The 22325-nt window shown below is 42.7% G+C and overlaps 1 protein-coding gene across 1 annotated transcript in view; it reads right to left on the bottom strand.

The window, feature by feature from the left end:
• Positions 1 to 3613: 3613 nt before the first annotated feature.
• Positions 3614 to 22325, bottom strand: part of PDK3 (pyruvate dehydrogenase kinase 3) — a 64454-nt gene continuing 45742 nt past the window's right edge. The window contains exons 6-11 of the mRNA XM_018561138.1: positions 21107 to 21184; positions 13600 to 13676; positions 7775 to 7876; positions 6354 to 6464; positions 5595 to 5708; positions 3614 to 4234 (exon numbers count right to left, since the gene is read on the bottom strand). Of these exons, the coding sequence (XP_018416640.1) occupies positions 4094 to 4234; positions 5595 to 5708; positions 6354 to 6464; positions 7775 to 7876; positions 13600 to 13676; positions 21107 to 21184 (623 nt within the window). The 3' untranslated portion in view covers positions 3614 to 4093. The remainder of the gene's footprint in view (positions 4235 to 5594; positions 5709 to 6353; positions 6465 to 7774; positions 7877 to 13599; positions 13677 to 21106; positions 21185 to 22325) is intronic.

The raw sequence follows: 22325 nt of genomic DNA, 5'->3' as shown, positions 1-22325 counted from the left end.
ATACAAAAAACACAAAATGAAATAAACGAAACTACCCTGAGCACACCCACTAAAAAAAAAAAAAGAATATTTTTTTGGTCAAGAAAAACTTTTTTTAAGCTATCAGTGACTGAAGTTGAACTAACATGCACAAAACATGATTTCTTGAGTCTGTTTTTTCAAGAAACCCCCCTCCTTTCTCCTTTTCCCTCCATTATATAGCCAGTTGTATATGTAAAGAACTAGAAACAATGGACTGATACATATAAATTAGAACAAGAGAATAAAGAGTTATTCCAAGCAGATTTTCATTTTCTTGAACCTGTACTAAAGAAATGTAAAATCCAATTTGACTGGTTGCTGCTCCATTTTTCCCTTGCTGTTTTTACACCAGCTAGATACAGTGCTCAATACAGTATTTCATGTATACTACCCAAAATAACTTTGTACAGTTTCTTTGGTTTGATGGATTCCACATAGCTTTACAATTATAAAAGATTCCCAAGAACAAATTCCCATGCAATTTCATAGTAGCTTGTTTTTTTCCCCTTGGTAATCTTAGACTATTTTTTTTTTTTTTACAGATGTACTAAAATTTTATTTATGAACTATATAGCAATAAAATATATTTTTCTACCCATTGTATAGAGCTGAAGCCTCACCAGTTCAGATTGTGAACAGACACATTTTTTGAACAAAATCCACAAGACAGAACAGACAAAATAAAACATCAATTTACAATACAGTGCTGTAAATTAAAACAGTGAATATGTGCGTCTATATCACACTATCAATGTTCATGCATAAAATGGGCTAGGCCCTATATATAGGAAATTAGCAATCATAGATTCTCATCTTTGTAGTTTTACATTTTTGGTCATACTTTTCTTACAGAGGATAAAACATTGAATCATAGGGTGTCAAACAAAGAATACAGTATCTAGACGTCACTTAGAGGTATTCTATAAAAGAGAAGAAATGGAGAGACATGTTGCCCACATCATTCAATCAAATTCTAATTGTCATTTTTCTAAATCAGGTTTGAAAATAACAGAATCTGATTGGTTGTTATATACAACACCTCCACTTTTCCTTTCCTGCTCTGGTTTCTCAAATGACTCTGCTCTCTGAAAACAATAATCAAAGTAACATGTATACTGTATATAGGGAACCACATTCAGCATTCCAAGCTGTCCAATACCACCTCTGGAGCTGCCCAGAAATTGCTATACCAACACCAACTCTGAACTGCCCTGGGTATGTCACTGAATGCTGCATTGTGGGAAGCATACAATTATCTAAATTTGTATAAGAACTTAAAACAAGTACCCAGAGGTCCCTCCACACACCTCTGTTCAGGGGTGGACACATTATTTTGCAATACAGTAGCCAGTCTGTCCAATCCAGAAGCCAGCTCCATTGACATCCACTAGAGAAAACCTGAACAGTTAGGTGCCTTAGGGCCTGTTCACATGAGATCAGGTCCTGATCAGCAGATGTTGAGCTGCTGATGCAGTGCGTTTTTGGCCGCGTTTTTTATGCGTTCCAGCAAAAAAAAAAAAAAAAATTTTTTTTTTTTTTGCTGGAGTGGGGTGTTAGTATGTTAGCTGCAGCGCAGTGCGTTTTTGATGCGTTTTTGACGCGTTTGCATATCCTGACCGTTTCCGGACCTGACAAAATGTGACATGCAGTATTTTTTCTGTCGTAAGCTGAACGGACTGCGCACGTGAGAACTGGAGCCCATAAAACACATAATACATTGGGATGCATTTTTAGTGCAGTAGCGTACGGAGCCGGTCAGCACACAAAACGGACGTCGTGTGAACAGGTCTTTAAGGGATTTGGCTACCGAGATTTATCCAGCCCTGCCTCTGTTATTTGTCATGTGAACTCTGGAAGCGCCCCAACCTTGGGTTCTCAATATGCAACAGCCACTTCCACTTCCATATGCTCTGCCACAACCCTCCCACCCCTCCATCCTTGACTCTCTAACCCAGGGGTCCTCAAACTACGGCCCGCGGGCCAGATCCGGCCTGCCAGGGTCCTTGGCCCAGCCCGTTCGGCCGGCCAAGCTCCCTAGATCAGCCACGCCCACTAGCGCGCCGTGCGGCGCGCGCGAGCGGGAAATACAGCCAATTTAAAAACAGGCAGCGATGCCTGTTAACTTACAAGCAATCCGCCGGCTATAGAGCCGGCGAATTGCTTGTATGGGCGGTCGGCCCGTGTGTCCCCCTCCCTCCTCCCGTTGTCACGCTGATCCCGGGATCCGGTGCGAGCCCGGGACGAGCACAGTGCCACACTGACAGGGGATCAGAGGGAGGTCGGTACACGATCTCCCTCCAGTCCCCTCACCGCTATAAGAATGCGGAAGTGATGTATATTACATCACTTCCGCATTCTTGTGTTACTTCCCAGCTTTAGACGCTGGAAAGAAGCTGATGGAGCAGATCTCTGCTTCATCAGCTTCTTCGGGGGTCCTAGGTGACATTAAGGGTCTTGGAGACCCCTGATGTCTCCATAAAGAGGACCTTTTACATCTTTTGCTATCACATAGGAGGGGTATTGCTATCACCTATGTGATAGCAATAAAGTTGGGTGGAAAAAAAATGTAAGTTTCCTAAAAAATGTTTTAAAGATACACACAAAAAAGAATAAAAAAAAACAAATCTTTTTTTTAAAGTCCCCCCATACATACACGCATGCAAACATGCGTCAGGTGCGCATACCTGCGTAAACGACGATTGTGCCCATTACGCCGCACATGTTACATATCGCCGCGAGCGTCGCAGTGAGAGCAATAATTTTAGGGTCATCAATCACTGATAACACCAAACTGATGAGCGGTAAAAGCTTTTAAAGCGTCGCCTATGGTCAATTTTGGCTGTGCTGTCTTTTTGCGAGTGCGCGCAATTTGTAAGCTTGACATGTTTGGTGTCTACTTACCCGACGTGACCCGGTCTTTTATATTTTACCAAAAAATTGGTTGATAATAAATGTTTCCTAACATAATGTAAAAAAAAAACGTTTGTTCTGGGCCCCCCCCTGTTTTCAAACTATGATCCGGCCCCCAGCAATGTCTGAGGGACAGTGAACTGGCCCCATGTTTAAAAAGTTTGAGGACCCCTGCTCTAACCAATGGAGACTAGAACACTGCAGGTGGATTGTGACTTCAGAGTTTTAGTTTAAACGTGAGATTTCCACACTAAAGGTTTGGAGGCTCCCAGGGTGACTCTTGTGGATTAAAAGAAGTGTGTGCACCTACAAATATTTGCTTTGAGGCTATGAGCAGCTTAAATACTTAAAGGAGAATTATGAGGTGACTGATTTTCTTCGCGGTATACTGAGCTTTGGGTGACGGGAGGATGCTAGTTTGTGTCCTCCCGTTACCCTTAGGAGAACTATGGGGAAAAGCCCTAACCCCATAGTTCTCCTTTAAACTGAGAGCAGACAGGAGGACTTTTACAAAAATAATGTAAAAAACAGATCTCAAGCAATGCATAAATGCAAAAAGGTCAAGGTGGAGTGATGTTCCCTGATGAAGCAGCAGACTATGCTGCTGAACGATATAACTATCTGTATATATATATATATATATATGTATATATATATACACACAACGTTTAAAGCCTACATGCTCTTAATACATACATATTACAGTGCTGTGTATACATATACTGAAGATAATGTCTCTTTACCACAATGTGAAATATTATTAGAGTGTTTAATGCCAGAAGAAAAAAAAATGTCATACAAAGCTGCCTTACACGCAATTTGTATGACACACACACTCTTATTGCAATAGATTACATGTGCATTGCAAACACCTAATAGGACCGGAAAAACCCGTTTTACTACATCATTTCATAGAATATAATTAAGTGCAAACCTTGTATTTATAAACCAGATTAAACCAAAGCAAACCTAAACTTCCACAGTTGGCGAACCACTACCAGGCCTTAACTTTAGCAGATAAACCTGAACGCATTCTTTTTTGTTACTCAAGCAATGCTACTGACCAATACGCTTCATAATTACTCTGTACTGACAGGCAACATGTGCAATAAACAGGAATAAAAAGAAATGCTAGTTTGCGAGGAGCCCTGAAGGCCGTCCTTTAATTAGCCTTGTACTTGGAGGCATCCCGCGGCTCACGGCTTGGATTGCTCCAGTCATCAGCTTCTGCTGCGTTTTTGTAGTGTCGCCATGCTGACTTGTTAAACACCGGAAGTCTCTCGAATGAGTCCCCAGACACAGCCTAGAGAAAAAGAAACCAGAATGTAATGTAATGTTACTTATTCAATTACCACTACTTGAAACATGCTATTCCCACTGGTACACATACTGTATCTTTTATACATACACAATGTCCCCGACCTGCAAACTAAAGCAGAATTCTACCCAAAAATGTTTTAATCTTTTCCATTTTATCTTGAGAATGGTAGGTACTGTGTTATGGTACTCTCAGAGTCCCTGCCAGGTTTCACAGATCTCCTTGGAGAATCCCAGCCTGGACTTCCAGAAGACCCGCCAGTACCTCTAATGTTGCTCACAGGAGCGCTGCCATTACTTCTAATGGCTCTAACGGAATCCAGGCCAGTATGGCTAATGATAGCCACAAATTCTGGACCAGGACATCCAGAGTGTCCTGAAGTGATGCAGGGTGTGTCACCTCTGTTTCAGAGAGGTATTTAAGCACCAGCTCTGCAAAGTGCTAGTGCTGTGTCTTTAACAACTTGAAGTACGGGGGGTTTACACCCCCTTCCTGGCCAGGATATTTTTCAGTATTCAGCACTGCAGAACTTTGACTGACATTTATTTTTTGTTTTTTGAGGTTTTGCGGGCGCGCGCAATTTTAAGGCTTGACATGTATGGTGTCTATTTACCCGACGTGACCCCGTCTTTTATATTTTACCAAAAAAATGGGTAATAATAAATGTTTTATCATTTAATATAGGGGAAACAGTTAAACATTTCTGTAATTTTTCCTTACTATAGTAAAAAAATAAAACCCCAGTGGTGATTAAATACCACCAAAAGAAAGCTCTATCTGTCCCCAAAAAATGGTATAAAATTAATTTCAGTACAGCGTTGCATGACGGAATAAACGTCAGTCAAAGTACCGCAGCGCTGAATACTGAAAAATGGCCTGGCCAGGAAGGGGGTCTAAACACGTGGACTTCAAGTGGTTAAAAAGAAACTCTCCTGGTCACTTACGTTTTTCAAATGTTACAGGTTTATAAATAAATGTTTTCTATTGTTTGATTATTTGTATAAAAATCTATATTTTACAAATAAACATTTCCCACGAGGTGTACATGGTCAACATGAATGCTGGGTTTTTAAACAACACAGCACTGATGTTTCTATTTCTCTGAGTGAGTTTGAGTCATTCATGTCGTTAAGACTTCACTTGTTGTGTGAAATGTAGTAATATCTGTGACCTTACTGAAATTCCTCATCATATCCTGGCTGCTCACTAAAATTGTTGTAAAATCTCCCCTGGGGACAGACAGCAATAAATACCTGAGAGATGTTGTAACCCTTCACGACTCGAAATCTAAAACCAAAAAAAACACAACATACAACACAAATGCTGCAAAATAACGAATAGCTACCTTTAGATAGATAACTGCATCGGTGCCAACACCTTCCATGGAGTAGAGTTTAAGGTCTCCTTGGAAATAGCGGGCATAAAGTCGAGAGATAGGCAGTCCATACCCAAAACCAGCCTAAAATGAGAAAAAAGAATGTTATTTTACATATAGTATAGAACAATATAATACAATATAACTGTAAAACAACAACATGACAAAGACCATCATTCAAAGCCCATGTCACACCACAACTTTTTTTTTTTTTTGCAAAGAGAACACACAAAAGAATCAGCGCTCCCCTACGGCTCAGGGAAGGAATGTGTGAACATGCTTAAGGCTCGGTTCACACCTAAGCATTGCGGGAACGTGTGTCAAACTTGCCAAAAAATATGTGTTTTGGCGTGCAAAACGCGCTTGCATTGTCGTTACTAGTTAATGGCACCCCAAACGCGGCAGGGAGTATGCGTGTTCCTCCTTCGCGACATGAGCGAATGCTACACTATGTGTGAACCGAGTCTAAAGAATGGAATAGAGGTGCGTGTGTTAGGGGGTGATCATAGATTGATGAAGGGAAACCTGAATTTAAAGAAGTGACAGCAGTCACCTGGACAGGAATGAGAGAAAATCTTCCCAATGGGTACACAATCAGCAATAAAAACTCAAAAGAAGTTCCAGCCCTTCCACACTCGGAGAAGGCTGATGATAAAATGAATCATTACAAGGTTAGTGCTGGGCTTGGGAATTCTTTTATATTTTCTGATAATAGTATTTATAACTTACCAATGGAGCAGCTCTGCTTGGTTCTAGACTGGGCCGGGGTGCTGTAGAATACATATAATTGAACAGGCGATCTATTTTTCTCAATGGCACACCGCCACCCTGGTCGCTTATCTGTGGAAAGATAAATGGTAAGTTGTTATTTGTATTTAGATAACAGTTGTTATTTTTTTAATAATGCAGAGTCCAAAAAAAAACTGCCATATAACACATTATACAAAATCATGAAAAATAAACAATTATATAAAAAACACAATTTAATCCAAGCATGTATAATATTAATAAAACATTATTAATGCATTTCTAAGCCTAATAAAATAACTGTATTCTGCTTATGTTAGCTTCCTGTAATCCCTTATTCTCTAGACCCCGCTCTGGTAAAAGAAAGACCAGCCTCCAAGTGTCACTCACTATGCTGCTTCTCTCTTAACATCCAAACACCAGGATGGGGGTAGGCCCTTGACCAAACTGTGCTGCTTAACCACGCTGAAAGTCAAGGACCTGGATATGCTTCCTGGCAGGGGAGTCTGGATCATTTAACTGGCTAAAAAGAATTACAAATCTTTTGGCAAGTAAGGCAGTTTATTTGTATGTATGTATGTATTTATTTCAACTGTGTATTGCCTGGTGTTGAGCCCTAAAGCTGAACTCCAGCATTACCTTTAGTGTCCCAGAGCTGTACAGGCTCTTTTTCTGTAATTAAATTGCTTAATGTGATTTCAAGGTACGCTGTGAGCTTCCCTTAGTGTGCATTAGAAGTCGGAGCTTAACTCCTTTTCTGTCTGGAGGATGTTCAACATCACCTAGATATTTCCTCCCCAGCCTTACTGTTCCTGACCCACTCCTTTCAGTCATTGAAATTCAATTCTTTCAATCACTGAGCTTCAGCATCACACGTGGGCATTGTCTGGGGCAGTCGTTATGCAAATACAGTCACCAGTTTGAACTCTTGCTGGGTTTTTTCTACTACCAGGGGCTATGTTAGATATATTCTCTCCCTCTCCCTTACTATCTGGTGATAATGGTTTTCCCAGACAGGAAATAAAGGAAAATCTCCAAAAGCAACACAGACAGAAATAATTTTTTTAAGGGAAGACTGTCAACTGTTTACTGCAATTAAATTTTTTTATTGCATAGTACAGACAATATTGGATTCCAACTTCCTTGTGTGGCATCCCATTTTTCTCTCTTTCTCTTCTGTGCTCATGTTGCAGAATGTCTCTCATTACCTGTGAAAGCATTGTCACCGAGACAGTAAGAGAGGGCAAATCTATTTAACGGAGCCCTGGACAACAGTAAAACATGCTACAAGGGTTCTGATTCTTCCCTACTCTATCCAAAAAAGAGTTTTTGTCTGGACTTACACTTTAATTTATAATGCATACAATTGTATTAAAAATGTTTCCGTCTAGATAGGAATGCACCTTTATTGAAAGATCTTCCTTTCCAAGTGTGACCAGGGTCTTTATAGGTGGCAGGGCTTCTGGCTTGTCTTCATGCTGCTCTACTATTGCTCTCATTGAATTCTATAGGAATCAAATGTAAGAGATTAAACATTTTCTATACCACTCATATTATTGGTTCATACAGTGATAAATAGTAGAAAAGGTTAGACACATTTAAGTGCAATATGCATTATAAATATATGGGATCTGTTTATAAATATTGTCAGCAAAGATTCACAGAATGTTCACCCAAGACTCACACATTGTTCTATTGAGTTCAACTGGAAAATATAAATCCTGGATTAAAGCTCTGTGTGAAAACAAGTACAAAAACTTTTGTAAACTTTTGTAAGTAGACACTTTAGAGTATGTTAAATACATGTACAAATAAAATATTCTGCATATGCTTAGATTTACCCATACAGAGACAGAAAAGATCAATCTGTGCAGGCATTTTGACCATTTTGGATGATTAACAGCATTTTTTTTGTCTGACCCCTAAAATCCTTTTCTTGGAGTACATCAGAGAACAGAGGATCGTATTCTTAGACTACTGTAAGGACAGCTCAGTATAACTGCCTTACACTTAGGGGTCTATTCACGAAGCTGCCGAGGTGCTTCGGCTTTCAGCACGGCTCAGCCGAGCCGATGCATATGCGTTCGGCTCGGCTGAGCCGCTCGGCCATGATCGGGAGCTGTACGGGCTATTGTGAATAGCCCGTACAGCCGGCTCTCGGTTCGAATTAACCGATGGACTCACGTAACCGAAGCTAGCCGAAGGATCGGCCGAAGCTACGGCTAGATCCTTCGTCAGCTTTGTGAATAGACCCTTTAGACTGTGGGGGACAGCACCAGAGAGGAGGTGAGTATTGCTTCCAGTGCTGTTTTTTTATTTTTAAGAGCTGCTGGGGACTACAGGCTAGACTTGGGCTTTAATGTTTTGAAGACATAGAGGGTTATTCACAAAGCTGCCAAAGGCAGCCGAGAGATTAACCCGCCCAAAGTGAAGTGAGCCGAACGCTGTTTGGTTCACCACTTTCGGGCTTGTACAGCTGATTTCAGTCGTACATTGGCTAAAAACAGCCATACATCAGCTGGCTTCGGTTCAGCCGAACAGCTCAGCATGCTCGACTGAGCCGAAGTGAAGAACACGTTCGACTCAGCAGATCCAACATCTGGATCGGCTGAGCTAAACCTCCGGCAGGCTACTTGCTGCCGTTCGGCCTATTCTCACAGGGGCGGAACGACAGTGAGTGAATAGCGGAATGCCGCCGAGCAGAATAGAAAATCAGTGAAAAAAGTATTTAAAAAAAAGTAGAAAAAAAATGTCAGTTGCAAGGCTTTTCGGCCCGCTTCGGCTCAGTGAATAGCCCATACAGCAGCCCTTCGGTTCTACTACTACAGCTGCTCCTTCGGTTACGGCTGATCCTTCGGCTAGCTTTGTGAAGAACCCTCATACAGGGTTTTTCACAAAGCTGCAGAAGGCAGCCGAGTGTGACCTAGCAGTGACAGCTAGCTCCGCCCAACTGTTTCCTATTGGCCAGGACCTGATAGGGTCTTCTAGCAGGTCCCGGCCAATGAATAACAACTGGGCGAAGCCGGCCGTGAGGTCACGGCCGGCTCCGCCCAGTTGTCATTGTTTAATGTCAGTTCAGCGTCCCCAGGTAACCTGGGGGCGCTGATCTGTCATTGAAACTGGGCGGAGCCAGCGGTGAGATCACGGCTGGCTCCGCCCAGCTCTCAGTTGCGAGGCTTTTGGCCGGCCAATGGCCGATTGTTCTCCCCGCTTCAGTCGAGCCGAAGCATGTGTTTTCCACTCGGCTGAGCTGCTCGGCCAGCTTCTGGAGCTGTACGGGCTATAGTGAATAGCCTGTACAGCAGCCCTTCAGTTCTACTGAACCGAAGGGCTCCAGTGGCCGAAGGATGAGCCACGGCTGATCCTTCAGCTAGCTTTGTGAATAACTCTCATATTTTTTTGTCTAGGAGATGTGCCTTTGGACCCAGCGCCCTGGGCCCACAGGATGTGGTTGGAATGATGTTGAGCATCCCAGAAGAAGACTGGCACGTGATCCCTTAGTGAGTCTGAGAGGAGGTGAGTATTGCAGCCAGAGATATGTTTTTATTTTTAGGAGTTGCTGGGGACTACAAGCTGGACTTGGGCCCTAATGTTTTATACCCATATTTTCTCTCTAGGAGGTGTGCAAAAACAATTATTTTAATGTTAGAACATCTGGATGGGGCTCAGTAAACTGATCGCTGTATAGGTATCAGCAGTCTGAGGTATTTACTGCTTTGGGCCAGTCACGAAATACTGTTCCTATGTGCTTTTTTGGCACCAGAATAATTGAAGCACCATGAAACAAGAAGACTTAAGACGACTTTGAGTCAAAATTACTACTTTCAATGCCTGTGATTACTAATTATAAAAGTAAAATAATGAGGTATTAAGCTTAACATTAGAATAAAGTAGCTTTTTAAATGCCCAATTATTAATAAAATGGTTGTTCAAGGACTACATATAAGAAGGCACCACAATATATCTTTGTGGAAGCTGCCAATCTTTTCTTATGAAATGAAATGCTTGCTGCTTCACACCACCCAAGTAGCGTTATCCCTTATTATAGCAGTAAATTGCTCTGTAACCAGGTTGAACTGTAGCCAAGATCAGGATAGTGATACCTCTAATTCTGAACAATTATGGCAAGGCATTCTATCCTTAACTGGATTCCAATGCACGCTATTATTAATTTGATTCAGAGTGGAAAATGTCATGGCTTAAAATTAACTAGTTTTGCTGGACCACAATTCTTTGCAGCTCCCTCTAACAGATGTGCCATTATTAGTATTACATTTATTTTTTTCTTGGCATAATAAAATAAGTATTTCCCTTGGTCATATTTTCTCAGGAGCCTTGGCTTAACTTTTTATTACCCTTCTGTCCATGTCTGGGAAGTGACCTCAGCAAGGAGGAATTAAATGATGGCTTGCTTTTTTACCACAAAAACAGAAATTTGCTAGTGTAGAGTTTACTGTAAAATCACAGGAGATGCGGGTTAGGTAATGTATTCTGTGTGCTGGATATGCAACAAAAAACAAATGTGATGGTGATTCATAATTTCCTGTGTCTATTATATTACCAGCTAAACTAGATCTAAAACTAAACAACCATGGACAGAGGAAGCAGTACATTCATGTAAGAGCATCTTGTTCAAGTCAAGTGTCTGGCCATTAATGTGTAGGACCTGTATCCCTACCCTCCTGTTCCCATTACAACTGTAACATTTTTGAATATCCCCTGCACAACAAGTAAAACATGACTGGGGTCCTAACTCTTCTCTAAAACTTATAAAAATGTTGCATGATGGCGGGGGACAGATTTTTATTATGGTTATGGGCTGCTGTACCATCTACAGTATATGTAGTATATGCGAAAGACTATGCTCACTTACTTTTATAAGTACGTTGTAAGTGTACTTGAAGAACAAAGTGCATTCATCTCTTTTGTCTCTTTAACCTGACCTAACCAAACTCACCCTCCCTCCCCAAAGATGCATACTTACCTGGATTCAACAGCTGTGGCCTCCAGTATGTGTTCACATCTTGGCCATGCCTGTGCATTACAACCCCATACATACATCCCCTTTGTCTCCAGCCTTGGGACGCAGCCCCACAGAAGTCTATAGGGCTGTAATGCCCAGGAGTGGCCAGGACGTCGAGACTTGTAGCACTCAATGTAACCAAGCATTAGACACCGTGTCCTTCAGATCGAGGCAAGTATGTAGGGAGAGTGTGGGTTAGATTAGGTGAAGGTAAAAGAGGAAAAGAGATGAGTGCACCTATTCTTTAAAAATAAACCAGCAACGGTAGCTCTTGAAGTTCTACTCTCACTAGCTCAGTTATACCTATGCGCTCACTTGTTATGTATTGGTATATATTTGCAATATGTGTAATAATTAAATATAAAGTATATGTCTGTATAATATTTTCAGATAGAAAAAAATTAAAAAAGAATAGATAGATAGAATATCTATGTGCAGTATGTATTTATTATTTGAACCTGAATAAGAAAGTATGACAATGTGCACATGTAAATCCAATGCAATAAGGTATCCCCTCTGCTTGTACTGCATGCCCTTAGTACTTGCTTTGTTGCTCTCTACTGGCACTCATAACTCACAGCATGTGCATCCCAATCCTTGATCCTCCACTAAAGCCTTTATGTTGTCACAGACAGCTCTGTTGTGGAAATATGCATGCAATGCCACCATAATGGAGGAGATGAAAATGCACCGGGCATTCACCAGAGCTGTATGTGCTCTATCCGCATCAAAGTATACAGACAAGCCCCTTAAAGGAGATCTATGGGGTCAGGGCTTTTCCCCATAGTTCTCCTTAGGGTAACGGGAGGACACAAACTAGCGTCCTCCCGTTACCCTAAGCTCAGTATACCGCGAGCTGTAGCTATACTGAGACGCCGCAGCCGGAGCGGATCCCGACATCCATGTCGAGATCCGCCCAGCTGCGTGAGTGACAACTGGCTCTGCCTATCTAGAGGCAGAGCCAGCTGTACCCGCCCCCTCCCCCGTCCGTTCCGCCAGTCAGCGCTGGCAGATCGGAGTGGGGAGGGGGGAATCCAGCCCCTCCCCTGTCACGGCAGAGAGCCGTGATAGGATCGAGAAGTGAGCGAACGCCGGTATATGTTCGCTCACCACCCGATCTACTGAGCCGACCTGTGACAGTCTCATTGTCACAGGTCGGCTAGAACTATGAGGTGAGTGAAAGTTATCCTTTAATAGCTGGGCTGCAGTACCAGGTTTCATCTGCAGGTGATGCTGCAGGCATAAGCTTATACTACATTTCTCAGTCTCTGACTGTAGGTCATGTGCTACATAGGAACAAAGAAAGTCAAGAAGCAGCTTTTAAGTTTAACTCACCCTTAAAAACTTAAAACACCCTTCTTTAAAAATAGTAATACAATTTACCAACACTTTAAGGCATAGTTATAAAAACGGAAACTCAGGGCACATTTTTTAAGCCTGGATTTGCTAGCTGCTTTATATAATTCACCTTGCAAATTTGCTTTATTTATAGAATAAATCTAAGGTCAGTGCTGTTTCATGGAATTTTAATGCTTTAATGCTAAAAACTATATTTGGGCATGGCAACACTAACGCTCTTTTTCTGAGAACTGAATTTGCCATTAGAGAACTAGAAAAACAAATGTGTGGCGAATGGGACCTAATCCTTAAAAAACATGCAGGTGGCGAATGTGCATTAAAACTATGGCAAAACACCCAATTAGCATTTAACTGGGAAACTGATCATTGGCCACCTTAAAAACATGCCCCTGTCATGACACCGATCTTCCAAATGCTCTTTTTCTGCAATGCAGTTTGTTCATTACACTTGTATCGCATCATATTGTTTGTGAGCACTAGATACATTTACAAAAAAGCTTTTTTTTCCCCAATTACTGACCTAATTGTTTTCAGAAACACGCAAAGCCAGGAGAGGGTTTAAAACACTTTTTAATCTTATGCCCATCTGGACAGTAGCCCACACTGCTGCTGCTACAGTGAAACATATACCGTCTTCTCTGGTTTTATGGAACAAAAAATAAAAGGGCTATAAAACAATATAAAAATCAATGGTAGGAAGCTATACTTTCTCACAGTGATAAGTTTCACTTAAATGACTGAATTACTATTTGTAATATATATATATATAGGCTTTTTGTAAAAAAAATATAACTGGAGTTACCACAAAACTAGAATCCTTAAAACTACGCATTGCTGTGTACCTACCTTAAATAATTCAAACAGCATGTGAAATAAGTGAGATGGCACATAGACCACCTGCAGAGGTTTGCCTGGAGCCTTAGCTGTAAAACATGAAAATACATATATGAGGCCTATGAGCATTCTGACGTGACAAACTAAAAATACATTGTGCACATGAATTCTTAGTGAGTGTGTACACCATTTAGTTTTATGACCATCTACATCACAATGCATATGGTACAATGTTTAAATGCCAACTTTCTATCTTTTACAACCCCCATTTCAAATCTCATTTTTTATTCACAATAGAAACCATATAAAATGTTTGAACTGAGAAAATGTCCCATTTTAAGAAACAAATAAGGTAATTTTGAAATTGATGGCAGCAACACATTTAAAAAAAATACTCTGACTCTCTACTATGCTCTTTGTCTACCCAATCATGTTACTGACCTTTTGCCAATTAACCTAATTAATTGCAAAAGTTCTTCTAGCTCCCCCTTGTTAGTACCACTTACTTTTGCCAGCTTTTTGTTTCCGTGTCCCAATTTTGCCATCAATTTCAAAATTACCTTATTTGTTTCTTAAAATGGGACATTTTCTCAGTTTAAACATTTTATATGTTTTCTATTGTGAATAAAATTTGGGTTTATGAGATTTGCACATCTTTGCATTCTGTTTTTATGTAGATTTTATACAGCGTCCAACTTTGAGGTTGTATTCCTTATACCTATACAATGCAAGAATATTACATAGCACTACCACTAGTACTTGAATTATTATTATTATTATACAGGATTTATATAGCGCCAACAGTTTGCGCAGCGCTTTACAACATAAGGAAGACATTACAATCACAATACAATTCAAGACAAGATGGTAAGGAGGTCCCTGCCCGTGAGGGCTTACAATCTAAAATCTGTGTTGATATTAGCCTCCTGGAAGGTCCAGGGCAGAGGAGAAGCAAGCAGTACATTTAATCATACACCAGTAGATTTTCCTTCCACAAAATTTTTTTTCAGAACGTTCGTTTCATTTTCTACAAGTTAATTGGGTGTCAGGAACGCAGGCTGTTCCGGGATCTGAGACCAGCGCGGGGACGGCCCCGTCATCGGCGTCTCGTTGCTAGGCGACGGGCGGCCGTTCCTCAGCTCTCCACCTCTCCTCCATCCAGTCAGCGTGATGACGCGACGGACGAGGCCCGGCGGCGTCCCGTTGCTAGGAGACGCTCGAGTCGGGCCTCGTCTCCAGCTCAGCCCCCAACAATTGCCTCTGCCTATTTAAATCTAGGCTGAACACTTGCTTGACGTTCTAGCAAAATAGTATGTCGAGCAAGCTATTTAGGACTCCCGCATCTAGAGCAGAAACCCCTGTGACCATCCACTGGACCCTGTGCACTGGACCTCTGGAGCCCATCGATCCACCACCCAGGAATACTCCAGCAACAAGGAACAGCTGCACTTCCTCTGACTGGACTTTCCAACTTAAACAGCAAGTATTCCTTAGGCATACTGTATACAGGGGAAGTGTTGGTGCTGCCACCTTGTGGGGAACCTCATATCACGTCTTCTCTGGTGCTTGATATCAGTTCCAATATTGCTGCATAGCCATATAGATGTTGTCACCTGCATGATACTTATACTGGGCTTAGTGAAGTTAACTAGCTCTCTCCTCAACCCTACTGCACCATATACCCTGGACTGTTACTTTCCTCACCCATATTAGTGTGACCTAAAAGTTCGGCCTCCTAGTGAAGCAACTGAGGAATCAAACTACAACTCCCAACACGGCCCCAATGCTGTACAATTGAGGGCGTGCATATACAAAACATATCCAGTTAACTACTCCCAGAATAAATGGTGTATGATGTGTAAGGGGTTCCGACTTCACCCACTGAGTTAAAGGGTGACCGTGAACCTCCCACCTGAACCATTTCCACTTACCTCCGCAGCTGGGATCCTACATACACAATCGAGCTTGCAGGAATCGTTACAGTTTGCTAGAACCCCCTCAAGCAGGGACATGGATCCAGCGGAGCTTGCTGCGCACCTCGTTACCCTTACGCAACGCATCGAGGCGCTCACCGCAAACGTGACCGAACTAAGGGCTGAAAATCGAGACCTTAGAGGCCGCCTCGCGAAACACCGCGACGCAGCTGAGGCTCCAAGGGAGGGCCCAGAGCCTAAGGTCAGCCCCCCAGATGCATTCTCTGGCAATAGACGACATTACCGGGATTTCATCAATGCTTGCAATCTCATGTTCGATCTAAAACCAAGGACTTACGTAAATGATCATATCAAAGTAAGGACCCTCATATCATATCTATGCGGTGAACCTAGAGCCTGGGCTAACACCTTTATCGAGAACGAGGATCCGGTACTCGACTCCTACCCTGAGTTCATCCAGGCCATGGATCTCCTCTATGAAGATCCCTGTAAACAGCTCACAGCCGAGTCCGCCATCCGTAGTCTGAAACAGGGAAAACGACCCGTCGAGGACTACATCGCAGAGTTCCAAAGATGGGCTAGAGAGACTCAATGGAATGAGCTAAGCCTACAAAATCAGTTTCGACTGGGCCTGTCCGAAATGCTGAAGGATGAACTCGCACGTGCAGACCTACCTGTTACGCTAGACGCACTCATCCACAGAGCCGTGGCTATCGACCGGCGTATCCGAGAGCGCAGGGCGGAATGAGGGAGTGGATACCCCAGCCCTCTCCCGAGACCGCCTAGGAGAGAGGAACCTATGGAGATAGGTGCACTTAAAGGGCCCCTTACCCAGGTCGAGAAGAACCACAGACGTGCCGGAAACCTCTGCATGTATTGCGCAGCCCCCGAGCATGGGGTCAACGACTGCCCAAGCGTCAGAAAGAAGAACGAGGGTAAGAAGACCTACCTATGTAAGTTGAATCCAGACAACCTCCCTTCAAACCGATATCTAACTCTTCTTTTAACTTTGCAGTGGGATCAGCAACGCATTTCCGTTGAAGCCATGGTTGACTCGGGAGCGTGTGGAAACTTTATTGATGCTAAACTGGTTAACCTCAATAAAATTCCTTTGCAAAAGAAATCTACGCCTCTCTCTGTCAGTGTTATTGATGGTACCTCACTGGCATCAGGCCCTATAGCTATAGAAACCTCGCCTATCCTTGTGGTGTCCCCCCACAATCACATTGAGCATCTATCTTTCAATGTCATCCCCTCACCTCTTTTTTCCATTATTTTGGGGTTACCATGGTTGAAACAACATCAGCCTACCTTCGACTGGGTAAAGAACACCCCCCTACTCGAGTCCACTTACTGTAAGCAGTCATGTTATCCCATCACTCCTGTTTTTCAGCTGAGTTCGGGGATGATCCCAACCCCGTACGCAGACTTTGCTGACGTATTCTGCAAGAAAAAGGCGGATTCCCTACCTCCCCATAGGCCATATGACTGTCCTATTGACTTGCTACCGGGTAGTGTCATACCTGTAGGTAGGGTATACCCCTTATCGGGGCCGGAGTTACAACACCTCAAGGAGCATCTAGAGGAAAATCTCAAAAAGGGGTTCATCTCTGCGTCCACGTCCCCAGCCGGGGCAGGAATGTTCTTTGTCAGAAACAAGGACCAAAGCTTTCGGCCTATTATTGATTACCGTGATCTAAACAAAATCACCTGTAAAAACAGGTACCCGCTGCCTTTGATTACAGAACTCATCGAAAGACTCCAAAACGCTACCCTGTTCACCAAACTCGACCTTAAGGGGGCGTATAACCTCATACGCATAAAACCAGGTGACGAGTGGAAGACAGCATACCGTACACGGTACGGGTTGTTTGAATACAATGTGATGCCTTTCGGGTTGTCCAATGCTCCTGCCACCTTCCAAGGGTTTGTCAACGACATATTCCGGGACTTGTTGGAAGTATGCGTAATTGTGTATCTAGACGACATTTTAGTGTACTCCACGAACCTTAATGACCATCGTAAACATGTGCGTTGGGTGTTGGCAAGGCTTAGAGCACATAAGTTGTATGCCAAACTGGAAAAATGCTACTTCGAGAAGGACACCATTCCCTTCCTCGGGTTTGTCATTTCTCCCACAGGCATCGAAATGGACACTTCCAAGGTCGAATGCATACTCAACTGGCCTACACCTCGCAGTAGGAAGGCACTACAGAAGTTTCTAGGATTCGCAAATTTCTACCGCAAATTCGTCAAAAACTTTTCTGCAGTGGTCAAACCCCTAACCCAGTTGACCAGTACCAAGATGAGGTTTGCGTGGTCCCCGGAAGCTCAGAGAGCTTTCGATGACCTAAAGGGACGTTTTACCTCCGCACCCATACTACGTCTCCCAGATTCCGCTCTACCTTACGTTCTGGAAGTGGATGCCTCCAACACCGCGGTCGGGGCCATTCTGTCACAAAGGGAGTCTCTGCTCCAACCTCTCCATCCGGTTGCCTTCTTCTCCCGCACCTTAAACGCTGCAGAAATAAACTATCCTGTGGGAGAAAAAGAACTGTTGGCCATCAAGTGTGTCCTTGAACATTGGCACCACCTTCTCGAAGGTACACCAACCCCATCACTATTTTCACGGACCACCAAAACCTCCAGTATTTGAAAACCAACCGAATCCTCTCGTCCCGTCAGGTACGATGGAGCTTCCTCTTCAACCGTTTTAATTATGTAATCACTTACCGCCCAGGATCTAAAAAATGGGAAGGCGGATTCCCTCTCCTGGATCGGGGAGCAACATTCGCCTCCTATACTTCCTCAACCGCTCATTCCTAGGGAGAAGATTCTTGTAGCCACAGTGAACCTCAAAGACGAACTTCAAAACGCACTATCGCTTCCCGATAGTGTACCTCCTATACCATTTGTTAAGGACCAAGAAGGATTCCTGTACAACGACGCAAGATTGTTCATCCCTCCCGCGATGCAGGTTCCCATCCTTCGGTTGATGCATGAGACCCCCCTCGCGGGACACCCAGGTATGACCAAAACCATTGAGTTAACCAAAAGATACTTCTGGTGGCCACAAATGACAAAAACAATAAAGGAGTTTGTGTCCACATGCGAAATATGTGCTACCTGTAAACATGACAAAGGTCGGCCCTACGGCCTACTGATGAACACCCCGATACCCAACAGACCATGGGAGGTCGTCTCTCTCGATTTTATCGTAGAACTACCCACGTCCAGGAATCATAACACCATCTTAGTCGTTGTCGACATGTTCTCGAAGATGGCACATTTCATTCTGCTACTAAAGCTACCCAACGCCCAAGAGACTGCAAAAGCCTTCGTGAACCACGTTGTGCGTTTACATGGAGTTCCAACTCGGCTCATCTTGGATCGTGGAACCCAATTTGTATCAAAATTTTGGAGAGCTTTATGTAACCGATTGAATATCAACCACCGATTGTCCAGCGCATACCATCCGCAGACAAACGGACAAACCGAGAGAGTTAATCAGTGCCTAGAACAGTACCTGCGTTGCCATTGCACGTTCCTACAGGACGATTGGATAGACCTATTGCCTTTGGCGGAATTCGCGTTCAACAACGCAGCGAGTTCCTCTACACAAATGTCCCCTTTCTATGCCAATTACGGGTTCCACCCCAACCTTCTACCCTCTTCTGTGTTACCAACTAACTCTCCCTGTACCGATGAATTCCTAACGCAGCTCACCAAGAACCATGTCCTGATAAAAGACAACCTCAAGCTGGCCCAGGAGAGGCAAAAGCACTTCTATGATCTTAGAAAACGTAACCCCCCTTCCTATCAAGTGGGGGATTTGGTGTGGTTGTCCACCAGACACCTGAAATTGGCAACACCATCGAGGAAGCTCAGTCGGCTATTCATGGGGCCATACCCCATAGAGACAGTTATCAATCAGGTAACGGTGCGCTTGAAGCTACCTCCTACTATGCGCATCCATCCTGTCTTCCATGTTTCCCTCCTTAAACCCCATCGTCCCAATACCTTCAGGGACCGGGTACCAGCAAAACTACCTCCGATCGATGTTGAGGGTCAGGTGGAATTCGAGGTAGGGGCCATTCTGGACGCACGTAGATACCGAAACAAACTCCAATACCTCATCAGATGGAAAGGGTACGGGGTTCAGGATGACTCTTGGGAGGAAGCACGAAATGTGCACGCACCCCGACTGCTACGACAGTTCCATTTACGGTACCCGCACAAGCCCATCCCGCCAGGGTCCCCGGAGGGTTCTCTTTTGTTAGTCCAGGTTTGTATTACTGCATGCTTGGTTCTCTTTTGTTACTCCAGGTTTGTATTACTGCATGCTTGGTTCTCTTTTGCTACTCCAGGTTTGTATTACTGCATACTTGGTTCTCTTTTGTTACTCCAGGTTTGTATTACTGCATACTTGGTTCTCTTTTGTTAGTCCAGGTTTGTATTACTGCATACTTGGTTCTCTTTTGTTAGTCCAGGTTTGTATTACTGCATACTTGGTTCTCTTTTGTTAGTCCAGGTTTGTATTACTGCATACTTGGTTCTCTTTTGTTAGTCCAGGTTTGTATTACTGCATACTTGGTTCTCTTTTGTTAGTCCAGGTTTGTATTACTGCATACTTGGTTTTCTTGTGTAACCCCAGGTTGGTATTACTGCATGCTTGGTTCTCTTTTGTTACTCCAGGTTTGTATTACTGCATGCTTGGTTCTCTTTTGCTACTCCAGGTTTGTATTACTGCATACTTGGTTCTCTTTTGTTACTCCAGGTTTGTATTACTGCATACTTGGTTCTCTTTTGTTACTCCAGGTTTGTATTACTGCATACTTGGTTCTCTTTTGTTAGTCCAGGTTTGTATTACTGCATACTTGGTTTTCTTGTGTAACCCCAGGTTGGTATTACTGCATGCTTGGTTCTCTTTTGTAACTCCAGGTTTGTATTACTGCATGCTTGGTTCTCTTTTGCTACTTCAGGTTGGTATTACTGCATAACTGTTTCCCTTTTGTTACTCTAGGTTTGTATTACTGCATAATTGGTTCTCCTTTTTTTCTCCAGGTTTGTATTACTTCATATTTGATTCTCTTTTGTTATTACTGGTTTGTATTACTGCATACTTGGTTCTCATTTGTTACTCCAGGTTTGTATTACTTCATATTTGATTCTCTTTTGTTATTACTGGTTTGTATTACTGCATTTCTCTTGCTTTGAAATTTAAATAAAAATTTACTGAAAAGAAATTGTTGAGGTTTAAAGGTGTGGATTGACATATCACTCATGAATCCTGTTCTCCTGGTTTGTCTCTTGAAAGATTATTTCCAGTCTCAGTGATCTGGCCACTCTGTGTATACAGCTGTGTCTCTGTGTCTAGGGTATTTTCCAGTAGTCGCTAAGATATCTCTCTGACAACCACTATATTTAAGCACAGCAAAGAGACTTCAGGAAAAACTGGTAAGATACCGTTTACAGTTGATTTGAAACTTTTAAATGAAATAGATAATACCATTTTTAAAAACAGAGAATGCTATTACTATTTACACTGATTGTTTGGATTTTAGAACATAGAAAAAACAATTCACCATTGAATTCTTCTATTTTCAGCTCAGGTGCAGACAAGTAGTATTGCTCACACAGCATCTTTGCAGTCTCGTAGGCATCTGTTGAAAGAATATTTAGCTGTCATTGATATATTAAAAATGCAGCATAACAAAGTAAAGCTTTAATGGGCAGCAAAGTGGCTAGGTGGTTATCACTCTTGCTGTGCATCTACCTAAAACTGGAAGAAACATTTTTGGTGGTCTGTTTGTTTATTGACAGTCAGTTAACTGGTAAAATAATGCAGAATGTGTGATCCCTATATCTGCCAGAAAACTATTTTGGTTAAGCCAGCTGGATCAAGATCACTTAGAACAATAATAGTCTAACTGTATGTACTGTGAACTTTAAAGGGCAATTTGGGGGACAATAAATCCCAAATTGAAATACCTCCCTTAAGGGGAACCTGTGCTGGCTTAAAATGTTTCTAAGGACCCCTTTCAGGTGCCTTCAAGGACTTGCAGCAGGCAAAAAAAGCCCTGGCAATTGACAGTTAAATGACAAGGGTGATATGTAGCTTTGGGAGGGAGCAGGGTTTATTTTCAACTTGGCCAAAGGTTGGGGCCCCATATACACCATTGGCCTAGCCTGCAGGGACTCCACACAGACACAGGGATTCATTGAAACAAGAACCACAAGGTTCCTGAACTTCAGCACTGTTTAAACCAGATCAGTCACCTTAAATAAAATAAAAATTAGGGTTTTATAACCCCCAGATTTCATGTTTTTGGACCCCAGTGTAAGAGGTGTTCAAGTTTTCCCCTTTTTACACTGAGGAGCCTAAAAAAATAGGGAATTTTCTCTTTTATTTGTAACATCTGTAGACAACAAATAAAAGTTATTGATCCAGCCAACCCAGTGGTCAGACAGCCACAAACCAATTATGTCACTTACGTGAAATATACTTTATTCAGGCTCTACATGTCCCGTCCACGATCGGCCTCTTACTGACGCGTTTAATCCTTACAGGCTTAGTCATAGGCTCTATGATTAAGCTTGTAAGGGTGAAATGTGTCAGAGGGCCAAACGTTTTGGCTGAAGAAACACTTTAAGCATCACCACCCAGTGGTAACTAGTTTTTTCCTCAACTGCACAAACACATAGAAAAAGATTTTAAATGAAAGTACAGCAGCCTGACTAGGCAAATGTCATGGAAGAAAATGGGCATACTTTTATCTCTGTGTCTAATGTAGCCCCTCAAGC

Source organism: Nanorana parkeri, unplaced genomic scaffold (assembly GCF_000935625.1).
Source record: "Nanorana parkeri isolate BGI_ZX_2015 unplaced genomic scaffold, ASM93562v1 scaffold503, whole genome shotgun sequence".
Taxonomy (NCBI): domain Eukaryota; kingdom Metazoa; phylum Chordata; class Amphibia; order Anura; family Dicroglossidae; genus Nanorana; species Nanorana parkeri.
This window is presented reverse-complemented; position numbering and strand designations above follow the sequence as displayed.